The following is a 16,517-nucleotide window of genomic DNA, read 5'->3' on the forward strand; positions in this document are numbered from 1 at the left end:
CACCAGTTTTACACTCCAGAAGTTTCGCCCATTATCCCAGCAACAGGTTAGGGGGAGAAGGGAAAAAATGGCAATTTCTTTTGGACCCAGCAGTGAAAATAACATTGAAATCACTCCCTGCCATCTGCTACTCTCCAAATTCACCGGAGTTTATCCCGCTAGTTTGATTCAGTTTACAATCTACTCTGACTGGGTAGACAAGTGGAGATTAATGATCAGTACTCTTCACACACTGCTGGATTAAATTCGTGTGTTTATTCAGCAATAACTGATTACTATGGAATAACACCAACACCCTAAAGTAGAACCAGCCTCACGACAGAAGCAAAACTAGTAGCATAATACCCCGCTTCATAAGTGAGTAATCGATTACTGCCTGTTGTCGATGCTGGCCCCTCTCCAGAATTACAGTGAATGGCTATCCTGTTGTAACACTAACTCACATTGCCACCTGCTGGTCACTTCTACACAATGCAACTACAGCTGTATTCAGCCACACAACAACACTGACAGCATGCTGAATAACAGACGGTTTGCACCCATCATTCTGTCCCATGTAGAAGAACTTAATAGGGCACAATATAGCAATCTCTAAGATTTCATCAAAGTTTAATGGAGTGTGAAATTTCCATATTATGTTCACTTGAACTGCACAATACATTTCTTTCCAAAACTGGAGACAGAATTTTGAAACTCGGGTGAAGTAGTGGCAGTGGGACCAATGTGTGGTGATGAATTAGATATCCACAAGCAGCATCTCATACAATATTAAAGTATATTGGTGTAAATGTGAGTCCCTTTAACCTATCAGTACGGTTAAGGTAAAGACTGGTGACAACACGCCAATGAGGTGCTTCTTTCACTTGGCCAATCTGAGAAACAAACTTACAGGAAACTTTGGTTTATCCGGAGGTTGTATGTCCGGAAACCTCGATCTAACGGCAGAAATCAGCAGCCGTTTTGTTAGGTTTTTTCCCCTTTTTTTTTCTTCTCCTAGCATTTTTTTTTTATTTTTTTAAAACAGTCAGTCACTGGAAAGCCTCTCTGAAGCTGTTGCTAAGCTACAGAGACGCTTCCAAGGTACAGGCCGACTGTTTACAAGCGGTTGCTAAGCAACAGCGTTTATTGTCAGATACGGAGATGAAAACCTCCGTATCCTTCAACATTAGCGCTGGTCTGTCCGGAAGTTTTCATAGATCGGCATCACGCCGGTGCTGGATATGGCGAAGTTTCCTGTACATTGTTATAGTGCCTTTAAAGCAGTAATATGTCCCATGGTGCTACACAGAAGTGTAATCAGACAAAAACGGACATCGAGCCAAAGGAGGCGGCATTAGGACAGGTGACCAAAAAGGTAGGTTTTAAGGAGCGTCTTAAAGGAAGAGAAAGAGGTGGCGAGGCAGAGAGGTTTAGGGAGAGCAGTCCAGAGTATAGACAGCTGAAGATAAGGTGGGACGAAGGAAGCGGGGGATGCACAGCCCGGGGCCGCAGGCGATAATCTGGGACAAAGCACAGTTCCACTCTTTTAGACTTCAAGTAAGTAGAATGCTCAGGTGAGTGAAGTAACCGACTAACTATACCTCAATCGAAGCTTTTCTCAGCCGCCAGCGTCAAATTCCATAAGTTACCTTAGCTTCTTCAGCCATTTTCTTCTCCTCATCCACTTCCTCTACTTTTGCTTCCTCCCCTGCCTTCTTCTTCTTCTGCTTGGGGGCCATAAAACCTTGCAGGAATTTCTTTATTATGCACTCCTGCAGTGTGATCACACACTCTCCCAAATCCTTCAGACTCTCCAATGAGCGTACCTGGTAGAGGGTACAAGCAGAAGATTAGCAAGCATTGATTTTTCTAACGATTAAATTATTTCCCTCTCCTCTTAGACTCAGCTCTTAATTGGAGTGTGGCCCCACTAGGTTCACTCCAGTACGTTGCCCCGCTGCCATTCCCACACGAGCCTTGATAGCAAATGTTAGCAGGCATGTGACCACCAGTTGGGGGCGAGAAGAGAGAGGGGACAAGGGCCAACATAGACAAGTCCGAGCCTGCCCTCTATATGGCTCAGCTAAAAGATCCTATGGCACCAGTGGAAAAAGGAGCAAGAAGTGATCTGGCTAACTCAACCAACACCACTAGAAAGATGAACTCGTCATTGTGTAACTAACTAGTCATTGGCTGCCACAATTCTCTGGAAAACAACAGTGACCAAGTCTCAGAAGTGAATAATTGGTGGCAATGTGCTTTGGGACATTCCGAGGTCATGAACGTAAACATCAATGCAAGTTCTTTCTTAATGGATAAATTCGCAGAACTGACGAGATGATTTTTTCTCTCCTCCCCCTAAAGGCATCATTCAATGGCAGCACTGAAGATTCCACGTGCACTAACATATTGCCGGAGACCACGGCCATGTGTCCATCTTCATGTGAACCTCTGCACGGAGCGTTGCAGACTATACCAGCATGGGGACATTTGATCCAAGCTGTACAGACAAATCTCCAGCAGGTGTCAATGAAGGCTGACCAGGGGCAGCACCACTGGCCGGGTTTCCTGCTCCCGAGCCAAGGGATTCTGATGCCCCTACTGCCACCCTAGTAGAGGTCAGCTAACTCAGCACAGACTAGGAGTTGAACCGGGGCCTTCTGATTGCCATAGCTCAGTTATACACTAACTTTACCAACCGAGCCATCGGGGCAGCCAGCAAACTCAGTAAATGCTTCAGCATTACATAGAGTTACTGTATTACAGCTAATACTACAGCTCCCACCAGCTCTGCACCGTGCAGTAAATATCTCTCACAGCTTATCTCAGCATTCATTGATGTCGATTTATTCATACCCGGGTTATATAGTACACACCCTAACTTCTCCCAAATCCCACTGGATTCTAAATCCACCGTGTGCATATTGGATAAAGTCCATATTAGATTAGATTCACAGAAACCAGATTGTTGTGACGACTGGGGGCCAACTCTGGCTTCCTTTCACCTTTGGTTCGAGTCAAGCCCAGAATGATGGGACTACAGTTGTTTTTTGTGCCAATTTTGACCACTTGACTTTTAAAAGCTGCCGAGTTCGGTCAGGTATATAGCTCCAGTTGCCTCCAGTAGCTCATCCAATCTTAATGCTCGTGAAGCAGCATGCCCCTGATCCTGCCTTCAGACATACCAGCTAAATATCAAGACTAAAGTCTCGATCCTTACCACAAATTCCATACCCTCCCTATTGACTTCAACTTCCCCACCAATCCCCAGCCACTGTATCAGACTGAAACCATTGTTCGCAACTTTGGCGTCTTGTTCGATCCCACGCAGATTTTCTGACCCCACATACTCTCCATCAAAAAGGGCACATGTTTCAACTCCATAGCAACGCCTACCTCAGCCCCTCTGCTGCGGAAACCCTTATCCATACTTTGGCCACCTCAAAACTCAATTATTCCAATGCTCTTAACTGCTCTATCGTCAACCCTCTGTAAACTTCAGTCATCCAAAACGATGCTGCTCTATCCTATGTCACATCAAGTCACACCTGCCCATCATCCCTACCCTTACTGACCTACATTGGCTCCCGGTTGCCCAATGCCTCAAATTTAATATTCTTACCCAGTGTTTAAATCCCTCACTACTTCCTAGCCCTGCAATCTCTCCCAGATCTACAATTCCTCCCTGAATTTTCTGTATCTGGCTCCAACCTCTTGTGCATCTTCTCCCTCCTCCCTTACTAAAAAATTGAAGCTTTAATCATCTTTTCTGTATATCAGAAAGAAAACGACTTGCATTTATATAGCGCCTTTCAGGACATCTCAAAGCACTTTACAGCCAATGAAGTACTTTTTGAAGTGGAGCCACTGTTGTAATGTGGGAAATGCGATAGTCAATTTGCGCACAGCAAGCTCCCACAAACAGCAATGTGAAAATGTCCAGATAAATCTGTTCTTGTCATGTTGATTGAGGGAGAAATATTGGCCAGGACACTGGGGATAACTCCCCATCTCTTCTTCGAAATAATGCCATGGGATCTTTTACATCCATCCGAGGAAGCAGACGGGGCCTCGGTTTAACATCTCATCTGAAAGACGACACCTCAGACAGTGCAGCACTCCCTCAGCACTGCACTGGACTGTCAGCCTGCCTAGCTTTATGTGCTCAAAGTCCCTGGAGAGGGACTTGAACCCACAACCTTCTGACTTAGAGGCGAGTGTGCTATCAACTGAGCCACAGCTGACACATCAAGTGGAAAGATAAGAGCTCAGCTACACAAAACTGAGAACAATTATTTAAGAAGCCAACCTGGCCCCGTATCAAATATGACTATGGGCGACTTATACAGAAGAATAGACAGCTGACTAATGTTATATATGCTAGCCCACGTGATTCCCTGCTATAGCGAGAATCTTTGTGGTAACTAAATCATACTTGACATACGTGCTACAAGGGAAAGGTATGTGGAGAGCCCCTTTGCCAGTTTAAGTTCTTCACCCATCTGGAGGGTTCACTGCCAGCGTACTTATAAACAAGCTTTCCTCGCCTCGTCCTGCCCCCCTGCCAGCACCAGTAGAAGCTCCTCCCTCCCTCTGTCTGGAGAGTCCCCAGCCAGGAAAAGCTGTTCTGCCACATCAGGAGAGTTTACTACCAGTGTCGTGATAAGCTCTCCAGCACTCAACAACCACCCCCCCCTTCCGCCCCCCCCCCAACTTGGAGAGTGCCCTACAAGTATAAAATATCTCCCCATCACCATTTAGAGATTGCAATTCCTGTACAATAACAACTCGCATTTATATAGCATCTTTAACGTAGTAAAATGTCTCAAGGCGCGGCGTGAGAGCATTATTAAACAAATTTGACGCTGAGCCACATAAGGAGAGATTAGGACAGGTGACCAAAAGCTTGGTCAAAGAGATAAGTTTTAAGGAGTGTCTTAAAAGGAAGAGAGGTGTAGAAAGGTTTAGGGAGGGAATTTCAGTGCTTGGGGCCTAGACAGCTGAGTACACAGCTGCCAATGGTGGGACAAAGAAAACCAGGGACGTACAAGAGGCCAGAATTGGAGGAATGCAGAGTTCTCAGAGGGTTGTAGGAGGTTATGGAGATAGGGAAGGGCAAGGCCATGGAGGGATTTAAACAAGGAAGAAAATGTTAAATATGAGGCATTGCTGGACTGGGAGCTAATGCAGATCAGCGAGCACAGGGGTGATGGGAGAATGAGACTTGGTGCAAGTTAGGATACGGCAGCATAGTTTCGGATGAGCTCAAGTTTACGCAGCGTGGCAATTATACGGCCAGCCAGGCGTGCATTGGAATAGTCAAGTCTGGAGGTAGCAAAGGATGAGGGTTTCAGCAGTAGATGGGCTGAAGCAAAGGCGGAGACATATTACAGAGTTGGAAGTGGGGCTATCTTGATAATGGATAGGATATAGGGTTGGAAGCTCAGCTCCAGGTTAAATAGGACGTAGGGGTTGAGACCAGTCTAGTTCAATTCAGCCTCAGGCAGTGGCCAGGGAGATGGATGGAATTGGTGGCTAGACAACAGAGTTTGCGGCAGAGGCTGAAGACAATGGCTTTGGTCTTCCCAATACAGGAAACTTTCTGGTATCCGGCACGGATGGGACCGACGTGGTGCCGGTTCATCAACAATTCCGGATAACCGAACGCTATAGTAAAAGAGACGGAGCTCAGAGCTCCGTATAAAGCAACAAACCCTGTGCTTTAAAACAATCGGCACAAGTTGCAAGCGTCTCTGTAGCTTAGCAACAGCTTCAGCTACATCCTTGCACAGCAACAAATGGAGTAAAAAAAAGTTTAAAAAAAAGTTACCTGAACCGACTCCTGAATTTTGTTGGTGGATAGAGCGTTCCGGTTAATCGAAAGTTTCCTGTATTTAACTGGAGGAAATTTCTGCTCATCCAATACTGGATGGTGGGCAAGCAGCACGACAAATCATAGGCAGTGGAGGGTTCAAGAGAGGTGGTGGGGAGGCAGAGCTGGGTGTCATCAGTGTACATATGCAATGTGATCTGTTTTTGGATGATGTTGCAGAGGGCCGAGGATGGATCCTTGGCAGACACCAGAGGTAACCGTGTGCATGTGGGAAGAGAAGCCATTGCAGATGATTCTCTGGCTACGACTGGATAGATAAGAATGGAACCAGGCGAGGGCAGAGAGGTGTTGGAGTAGGATGGTGTGGTCAACCATATCAAAGGCTGCAGATAGGTCAATAAAGGCAAGGAGGGATAGTGCAGCATGGTCATAGTCACATAGGATGTAATGTGTGACTTTGATAAGGGCCATTTCAGTACAGAGGCAGGGGCAGAAAACTGATAGGAGGGGTTCAAATACAGAGTTGTGAAAATATGGCCATGGATTGAGGAGGTGACAGCATGTTCAAGGACAAGAGTAGAAGGGCGGTTGGAGATGAGGTGGTAGTTTGGAAGGACAAAGTGGTCAAGGATGAGTTTTTTTTTAATAAAAAGGAGGGTGGATGATGACAGCAGATTTGAAAGCGAGCTGGACAGTACTAAAGGATAGGGAACCGTTTACAATATCAACTAGCATGGGGGCCAGAAAGGGAACTTGTGTGGTCAGCAATTTAGTGGGAAGAGAGTTAAGAGAGTAGGAGGTTGGTCTCATTGTCAAGATGAGCTTGGAGAGAGCTCGAGGGGAGATGGGAGAAATACTAGAGAAAGACGAGAGTTCAGAATTAGGGCAGGGGGAAAACCATAGCTTGGTGGGCGAGGGAAAGGGAGGGATGCTGCAGAAGCTCTCTCTACTGTGACATTTGGAAAGTGCCAAAGAATAAGCTCTCCCACATTTGGAGTGCCAAACAAGAGTAAGGCCCCACCCACCCCCCACCCAATTTGGATAGTCCTTCCTCTCCTCCCCTGACCTTTGGCAAGTGGCTTGCCAGGATAAGCTTTTACCCCGTTTACCCAGCTGACTTTCTGAAGGCACTTTAGTTTTCCTCTGGTCAGACGACTAACCACACTGTCTGTACTTGATGTGCTAACCCCAGCACATAACTTTTTGATGTTAATTTTGGGCTCAAAGTAAGGAATGATGGTGCAAAGAAATTAAATACTTTCCATTTCAGGTACACGGTGTCAACATTCTAGGTCAGATGCCTCAGTCCCAGCCTCAGAAGCGCACCCGTACGATATTTTGCCATTTCCCATACCCGGCATCGGGAATGAGATTTCTAATCAAGCCCCAAATTAGGGTCAGTTTGGGGTTATGAGCCACGTCCACAAGAACTTGGCTGGATCTGCCTAAACATTTATAGGCAACAAACAAAGGATTTTACATTCAATCTGACCAGGCCAAGTTTGAACCCAGGTCCCAAAAGATAAAAGGCCAGTATCTAACCCACTGCACCATTCAGTGGCCCGAAAACAAAAACAACCATATATTGGGACAAGCCTTCAGTGGCTGAGGGAACAGCACAATGGCATCTCAGCCACCATCCTGCTGAAGTTGGTGGGTGAGCTGGAGCTGCTTCTTGCCAAGGCTCTGAACCTGCCATGGTTAATACCAAAATTGGAGCCAAAATGGCCACTTCAAATGGCACAACGGTTGAAATGACGGAGCTAATAAAATTGCTCACACCTCAGTCACAAACTTGGAAACCAGTTATAGGGGCAGAGTCACCACTGATGATAGCAGATCAGCAGCTGAGTGAACGCTACAAGTAGAAACTGTTCTTGTGTGAAACAAAGTGATCTACTGCCAACAGGAAGAGAACTAAGATCGCCTATCCACACAGGACACAGACTTTTTGGAGGCAGCATCCTTGGGCATTTATCAAGAATCATAGAAAGTTACAGCACAGAAGGAGGCCATTCTTTGAAAGAGCAGTCGTGCGTAGTCCCACATCCTCGCTGTGTCCGTAACCCTGCAAGTTCCTCAAGTACCTGTCCAACTCCCTTTTAAAATTATTTATGGAATCAACTTCCACCACTCTCAGGTAGAGCGTTCCAGATCCCAGCAACTTAGAGAAAAAATGTCTCCTCGTCTCCCCTCTATAACTTTTGCCAATATTTTGAATTTATGACCTCTGGTTATTGATCCACACGCCAGAGGGAAGAGTTTTTCCCTATCTACGCTATCAAAACCTCTCATCATCTTGAAAACCTCGACGAGGTTACCTCTTAACCTTCTCTGTTCCAAGGAGAACAGTCCTAACTTTTCCAACCTCTCCTCAGCCCTGGTAACATCCTAGTAAACCTCCTCTGCACCCTTTCTAAGGTCTTTACATCTTTCCTGAAGTGTGGTGCCCAGAACGGTCCACAATCTTACAACTGAGGCCTAACCAGTGATTTATAAAGTTCTATCATAAAAATAAATAAGACTTAAATTTATATGGCGCCTTTCACAACCACCAGACGTCTCAAAGCGTTTTACAGCCAATGATGTACTTTTGGAGTGTGGTCACTGTTGTAATGTGGGAAACGCGGCAGCCAATTTACTCACAGCAAGCTCCCACAAACAGCAATGTGATAATGACCAGGTAAACTGTTTTTGTTATGTTGAGGGATAAATATTGGCCAGGACACCTGGGATAGCATGATATCTTTGCTTTTATATTCTATTCATAAACCCAGGTAACCCATATGCTTTTAACCACCTTATCAACTTGCCCTGCCACCTTTAAGGATTTGTGTCTGTATGGACACCAAGGTCTCTCTCTGCTCATCTACACTTTTCAAAATCAAGTCATTTATAGTGTACTGTTTTTCCATATTAGTCCTCCCAAAGTGCATCACTTCACACTTCTCTGCAATGAACTCCACCTGCCATGCTTCTGCCCATTTCACCATCCTGCCCATGTTATCCTGAAGTCTATAACTATCATCATGATCTACTACTTTGCCAAGTTTCACATCATCTACAAACTTTATATTGCTGCTCCCTACACCTCAGTGTAGGTCATTTATAAAAATTGGCAAGAGTAACAGGCCCAAAACTGACCCCTGGGGAACACCATTACAAACCATCTCCCAATCTGAGAAACATCCATCCACCACCACCCTTTGCTTCCCATCACTGAGCCAATTTTGTATCCATACCGCCAGATTCCCCTTAATTCCATGGGCTTCTAACTTCTTAATAAGCACCCAAAAGTCCATATATACATCTACTGCTCTAACTTTGATCAACCATCTCTGTTACATCAAAGAATTTAATCAAGTTAGTCAGTCACGACTTGCCTTTAACAAATCGATGCTGGCTCTCCTTGATTAACCCGTGCCTTTCCAAATGTAAGTTTATTTTGTCCCCTATAATAGTTTCCAATAATTTCTCTACCATTGATGTTAGGCTGACTGGCCTGTAGTTTCCTGGTTTATCCCTCTCCTCTTCCTTGAATAGTGGCATAACATTAGTGACTCTCCAGTCCTCCAGCACTACTCCTGTATCCAATAAGGATTGAAAGATTGTGATCAATGCCTTGGTTATTTCTACCATTGCTTCTTTCAGCAACCTAGGATGTATTCCATCTGGAGTGGGTGACTTTCCAACCTTCAGTAATGATAATCTTTTTAGTACATCTTCCCTACCTATTACTGTCCTGTCCATAACTTCCCTCTCCTCTTTTAGTGTAACCTTCACATCATCCACTTCCTTTGTGAAGGCAGATGCAAAGCACTCATTTAGTACATTAACCATGTCCTCTGCCTCTACATGAGGATTTCCCTTTGGGTCCTTAATAGGCCCAACTTTTTCCCTAGCTAACCACTTTCACTATGTTTCTAAAATATTTTAGGATTCACTTTAATGTTGCCGGCTAATCTTTTCTTGTAACCGCTCTTTGCCTCCTGTGTTAATTTTCTAATACCCTCCTGTACTTTCCATAATCTTCCTGGTTAACTGAATCTTGCTCCTGACATCATCCTTGGAGGGATGATGGAAACAATCCTATTTGTGTGGGGAGGTTGAACAAGAGTTTATAATCGCAGTTGAGAAAGGCATTTTTAAAGGATAAATACAAGTTGCTCTTTTAAAGCCTAATGATATGTTCTTAATGTGGAGTGCAAATCCAAAATATCTGCACAACATTGGTTTGGAACAACTGCGCTTCGCTGGGCTGGGACCCATGATTTTTAGTCTGTCCCCTTTTAGTGGAACAAAGAAAACAAATGGCGTTAAGCCAAACCCTCATTTTGACATTAAACTAAGAGGAAGCAGTGATTTTATTAGCTCTGCTTTGCTAGGAATCAATTCATAGATCTTGAATGACTGTTTATTAACAAAGAAACACTGTGCTAACATCCTGTTTGCACTACAGCTGGCAGCCATACAAGTACCTCTTTGCTGCGGATACTAGTATGCCTGTGTGGTTACTCACCCTCTCCTCAAACTCATCACATTTGTCCATGTAGCCCAGCCCTCCCTTTTGCAGCCGGGTTGCCACCTCAATCAGGTCTGTTCGCAGGTAGTTGAGCAGCTCCTGATGGCCATCACAGGTCTTGAGGCCAAGGTTTGGTTTCCGTGCAAAGTGGAGTGAGTGAAGGATATCATTATACCTACAAATAGAAGTTGCTTTTTAAAAATTGTAACATTTATTAAGCCAATTATGCAACATAGACTATATTTTCCAGCCAATGAACCATAATACCTCCTAAATCAACACAAAGGATTGTTTTGTTGATGAACAGTTTCACATTGTCAAATCATTATAAAATCAGCACATACAGGTGATGTTTAAATGTACAGAACATTTATAGTTCAAATATGAAACACTAGTTTATTTTCTGCAATAACGAATTGCAGTCAGGGCAGCATATTATGAGGGGATTACAGTTATCCTCAGAACCCCTTTTACTAGGAATATGAAGAAATTAAATCAGCTGGTGTTCCTCCCCGGATTGCAACAGTGACCTATTCTGGAAAGTGCGTGCATGTAGACGAGGACAGGATTGGGCTCAGCTCTGATGGCCCTTTCTCCTCCCGCAAAAAAAATCAAATACCTACTAATACTCAACAAGTAGCCTCACACGAGTGGCCATTTGTCCAAAGTAATTGAAAGCACCTGGCCTTGTGAAACCACATCCCCAGCAGAAGTCAGTGTCTTCGGCAAGCGAATACTTAAGCACTACCCGCCCCCCCCCCCGCCCGAAGAGTGATATGACTGGATTTATCAATTTAAACCCAGGCAATCACACATCACACTAAAAACTCGCATCTGACCATGGGCTAGGGATCCGAGCTGATCCTATTCCTGTCTTCATCTGATGTCCATATACATGTACAAGCTTCCTTCAAGGATCAATGGTTAGCAATCAGGTGCAGGAAGCAACTCATTTTTCCACTCCATACCCCAGGGATTCAAGGTCAATGTTAATTCCCCAAATGAGATCCGCTGACTCAGCAATGATTAAGCCCTACAATTTGGGTCCATATGGTTCAGTCCTCTGGACAGTACACTTAACCCAGCCATCAGTCAGTGATCTCATTTTTAAAGCCTGCACAGACTGATGCAAAGTGGGTGCCATGTTCTTAAACATGGCAAGATTGTCAGCAATTTAATGTCTTCTCCCACTATTGCCTTTGCAAATCATTGCACAACAAATCAGGGCCAAATGGGAGGGCCGGAGCTTCAGGGAAGGATATTACAATCTGCAACAACCTGAGAAAGTAGTTATCGCCTAGCAGCAGCTTCTCTTTCCAAATGAGTTAAATCATTACTGTGTGGAAAACTGAAAATACAATTCATCCCCCCACAAACTGAATCCTACTGAACTCAAAAGCTTGAACCAGGGGTTAGCACATCAAAAATAGAGTATGATAGTTGATAGGTACAGCCCAGCCTATTAGACAGAAAGAATAAGAAAACATAATTGGTCCCTGCAACTGAATGATAATAGGGGAAATCTCATTGTTTGTTTAACCGTGCTCTATATTCAACAGTGCAGCTTTAAAGATTCTGGTTACAAAGATTATACACCTGAAGTATGGAATTACTTTGCCCGGTCAGGGAATATTTTTCAATAACATTACATAAAGTTCAACCTCTGCTTCACATACTGATCTACAGCATTTCAACAAAGGCCTGGGATGGCCAATTATAGAAACAAGATCTCTTGAGACCAAATAGTAGCACATACCTCACATATATAAAAACCTGCAAATCCAAGGCATGTATTTAATCACAGACCTTTATTCAGTAGTTACAGTAATGCAATACCATGGTAGTTTAAAGCTTAAACTTGCTGGTTAATGGTACGTAGCCAACTTCCCCATACTCCGCTGGCAAAGAGAGCATAACACTAAACCACGCAGAACAGGAAGGCCCTAGATTTGATTCAGAGTCTGTGTCCAGTTAGCTGATGTTAGCCAGAGCAGCTGTTGGGGTGCCAACATTGGCTTTAGCTGATCTGGGTGGGGAAATAAGCTAAAATTCCCCTTCCCAATCACTCAGTCCCACATGAGCGAGAGGGTAATGGGCTCAGCTGGTACGGACGCCTTTTCTCGGTTACGTAGACTGCTGCTGCCGCCAAGCGAATAGCAGCTACGTGGTGGTGCACTGGAAGTGCTTGATATCCGTGGAACATAACCCAGCATGAGGCATGTGTCTTCAGCAGAAGATAGGGAGGGAAAAGCTTTAAAAAGCTACAGTCATGGACACAACAGGTACTTCACATACAGCAGCTCTGGAGTTCCCGAGTAAGGAGAACAGTGATGTTCGATAGGAGAGTATCCATTAAAAGGATTTTATTATATCCCAGTTTGGGCTTTACCTTTCCTCTGCACACAACATTAAAGAAGATACCAATTGCCAGTAGCATTTAAAGTCTCAGCCAGACCAGTTAGCAATCCCAGTTCAGTTTAAAGAAAGAAATCAAGTGCATAAATGCCAAGTACAGTGGCTTGATTCTGCCCTTAAGGGGGAATTGTGTCCATCTTTTTATATACCTAGCTAATCAAACCCGATTTATGGAACTTTGAAGAGGACTTACTTTTTCTGAAGACGCTCTCTGAGCGCACTCTCTCTGGCACCTTGAAGATGAAGACAGTTCATGAGCTCGTCCAGCTCCTTCTGGGTGTCACACACAAACCTGTGGATAAATCGGTAACACTACTGATCAATAGTTCCAGAGGAGGAAAAAAGCAAGCATATACACATCAGAAATGGTGAGCCAATACCTGAACAGAAAATAGCAGAATACTCAAAACCCCTAGGAGAAAGTTGACAAGACTATAATAACCATACAAAAAGCAATCAAAATACTGCAACAAAATACAGGAAACTTTGGTTTATCCGGAGGTTATATGTCTGGAATACTTGATCTAACGGCAAAAATCAGGAGCCGTTTTCTATATGTTTTTTTAGTTCTCGTTGCTTTTCCCCCCCCCCCCCCACCAGTCAAGCACTGCAAGGTCTGTAGCTATAGCAACAGCTTCAGCTACAGACACTTGCAGCTGCAGCTGACTGTTTTGACGCGGGTTTGTTGATTCACACGGAGCTTCTCAGTTCCGTATGTTTAAACATTAACTCTGGTATGTCTGGCACTTTTGATGTTACGGCACCAGCTCGGTCCCGTCAGTGCCGGATATCAGAAAGTTTCCTGTAAAGGGTTTGATTTAGAAAAGTACTTCAAGCAGTCTGATGACATGGTCATTTGCAGTACTGGCCCATGAAAAGTGAAGATCAGGTCTTCTAAGGATTGGGAAGGAGGCAGGGAAAATAAAGGGTCAGTTGTATCCCAAAATACTGTTGCAGATTGCCTGCTAACACATCTCAATTGGGAAACAATGCACAGGCTGTTACTAGTAAGTAAAATGATAAAACAGCAATGGAGAAATTCTAAACTCAGATGAGGGAGTCTAGGAACAAAATTTATTTAAAGTGGTTTAATGAGCATCCCTTCACCCTTTACAGAAAAACAACCCACTTCTGGTACAGAAGGTCTAACAATATCCTTTTAGCTCTGCTCCATCACAAACCGGTGTTGGATCTTTTCTCTAAATGGGATGCTACAACATGACTCCAAGTTTCATAAACTCCAGAAGGATGTATGAAACGTGGCTCAAATTTAGTGGAACAACAAAGTTCCTGAGACAACAAATTTATGTTGAGTTTTTTTGGCAGCAATGTCCTCCGCTCTGAAGGTGGTGATTTAGGGTTCCATTCCTCCATTCATGTAGGAGCCTAGACAGTGAGTGTAGTACGTTATTTGACCGTGGAAGAGCGCCACATTCGAGCCGGATCCAGTTCTCACCCAGTATCTAGGTAAACTGAAGCCAAGTGTTGCCCCAGTGTTCAGAATCCCAACACACTCACCTCCCACTTGTCACAAGGTGTATTTATGGTGTAGTAATAACCACACTAGTCTTTTAAAAAAAAAAAGGACAATATTTAGATTTAAAACTACCAGATTTTGAGCAAGTTTCTGAAACTGTTCACTTAGCTACAAATCCCGACATCGTTGAGCATCGAAACCGCTAGGAGTAAATACAGTGAGGTGTAAAACCAGAAGGTACCATAGGTTCTGTCCTTGTTTAGGTACAGTGGTTTCAATGCAAACTTCTGCGGTATGGGAGGACCCCTGGTGGCCACTGTCATTTAAGCTGCTCTCAGCAATGCTGTTGTCATCATTACCTAAAAGATAAACATATTCAGTAAGTTACAAGTAACGGACATTTACCTACCTTAATTTCAGAATATTAATAATCAGCCGTTAGCTAAGATACATCATCTGAAAATATCAGCATTTTTAACCTAATAACCTAAACATAATTACACAATCAAAGAAAATCATAAATCTACTGCCCATCATAAACTGATTCTGTCTCAGCTTCCTTCCCACAAAGAAATGTTGTTAATGAAAGTCTATTACAGGTACACTATCCCTTATCCGAAAGCCTTGGGACCAGCTGAGTTCCGGTTTTTGGAATTTTTCGGATTTCAGAAGGTATTATTATAAGACTGGGAAATTTGTATTTAATATAAATTGTAAAAGTTCAGGCTACCTCTTGCGACTGTTCCGTGTCTCATTCCCCTTCCTGCTTCTCTGGAAAGCTGGATATCGGCTGACTCCTACTAAGCTGGCCCACAAATCAGGTCGGGGGGGGGGGGGGGAGAAAAGAATATCGGACGGGCCGCGGTTCAGGTTGGGGGGGGGGGTGGTGAAAAGAATATCGGACGGGCCGCTGCAGCTATCGGACAGGCCGCTGTATTGTTGGGCTCACTCTCCCGGTACCTCCTTCACACTGCCTGGCTCGGCCTGCAATCTCCTACCCAGGAGGGAACTCTGTGACCCTCTGCCCTGCTCAGCGTAAGTCGTGCGCCACTCTGGTCATGTCGTGCGCACGACTTACGCTGAACAAAAAAACTTTCGGTTTTTAGAGGTTTTCAGAAGTTCGGATAAAGGATAGTCTACCTGTACTTAAAAAAATAAAAAAAAATAACGTAGTCTTTTTGTTTGTGCTCTTTAGCATGAGGAACATCAGTATTGGAGAACAGAACCGTTTCCCATTTCAGCTACAACATGGTTAGATGCAGAGAAAAGTGTGATGTTTTCCATTTCTCACATCAGCCATCCCTTGGTCCTCCAGAGTGAGATTGCCAATTACAGGAAACTTTGGTTTATCCGGAGGTTGTACGGCCAGAAACCTCGATCTAATGGCAGAAATCAGCAGCCGTTTTGTTAGGTTTTTATTTCTTTTTTTTTTCTTCTCCTAGCATTTTTATTTTTTTATTTTTTTATAAAAACAGTCAGTCTCTGGAAAGCCTCTCTGAAGCGGTTGCTAAGCTACAGAGACGCTTCCAAGGTACGGGCCGACTGTTTACAAGCTGTTGCTAAGCAACAGCGTTTGTTGTCAGATGCGGCGATGAAAACCTCCGTATGCTTCAACATTAGCGCTGGTCTGTCAGGAAGTTTTCATAGATCGGCATCACGCCGGTCCCGTCGGTGCCGGATATCGCGAAGTTTCCTGTAGTGCCAAACTAGGAATTGGATTGACACTACCCAAATGAGAGAGGAGGATTTTTGATTCCAATAGTCTGGGCTGGATTTGAACACAACTCCCAGAGTGTCTATCCCATTGCATCAGTCAGTCTCCTGGCATATTATCAATCTACAGGGACACACGCACCAGCTTGTCCAATTTCCTCTCCTCCTTGATCTCCCAAGGGCAGGAATCTTCTGCATTCAACATGGCGCCACGAAGTGTGCAAATGCCCCAGGAAATATTTTTAGCCCCCACCCCAAGCAATAAGCTCCTTAGCCTGCACCATTCTTCAGTTGTGCTGCTGAAATTCGAAACAGTGGTAAGCCAATAGAGTCTGTATGCCACCCACTCCATCGTGCTAAAACGGTGTTCAAATGCTCAATGCAATGGCTCTCAAATATTTCTGAACTCAGCCCTCCTAGCTGTGGATACTGGCATTGGTTGGTCTGACAATCAGTAGTGGCGCGAGAACGCCGAGTGAACTGAAGCTCTTCCAACTGAATCTGTAGAAGCAACAATCTAGTCATTTAGAATAGAGTTCCTTAATTACTTCAATGGCCTGTTTCGTCCCTGCAAAAAC

At 44.2% G+C, this 16,517-nt stretch overlaps 1 protein-coding gene across 3 annotated transcripts in view; it reads right to left on the bottom strand.

The window, feature by feature from the left end:
- The window catches only part of baz1b (bromodomain adjacent to zinc finger domain, 1B), an 83,066-nt gene that overhangs the window by 20,775 nt on the left and 45,774 nt on the right, over positions 1 to 16,517 (bottom strand). For all 3 annotated transcript variants that reach the window (XM_085964339.1, XM_085964338.1, XM_085964337.1), the window contains 4 exons: positions 14,468 to 14,585; positions 12,943 to 13,041; positions 10,332 to 10,509; positions 1,629 to 1,805 (listed from right to left, as the gene is read on the bottom strand). In XM_085964339.1, coding sequence (XP_085820465.1) covers positions 1,629 to 1,805; positions 10,332 to 10,509; positions 12,943 to 13,041; positions 14,468 to 14,585 — 572 coding nt within the window. The remainder of the gene's footprint in view (positions 1 to 1,628; positions 1,806 to 10,331; positions 10,510 to 12,942; positions 13,042 to 14,467; positions 14,586 to 16,517) is intronic.

The sequence above is a fragment of the Somniosus microcephalus genome, chromosome 22 (assembly GCF_052327205.1).
Source record: "Somniosus microcephalus isolate GS21.2 chromosome 22, FLI_Smic_1.0, whole genome shotgun sequence".
NCBI lineage: Eukaryota > Metazoa > Chordata > Chondrichthyes > Squaliformes > Somniosidae > Somniosus > Somniosus microcephalus.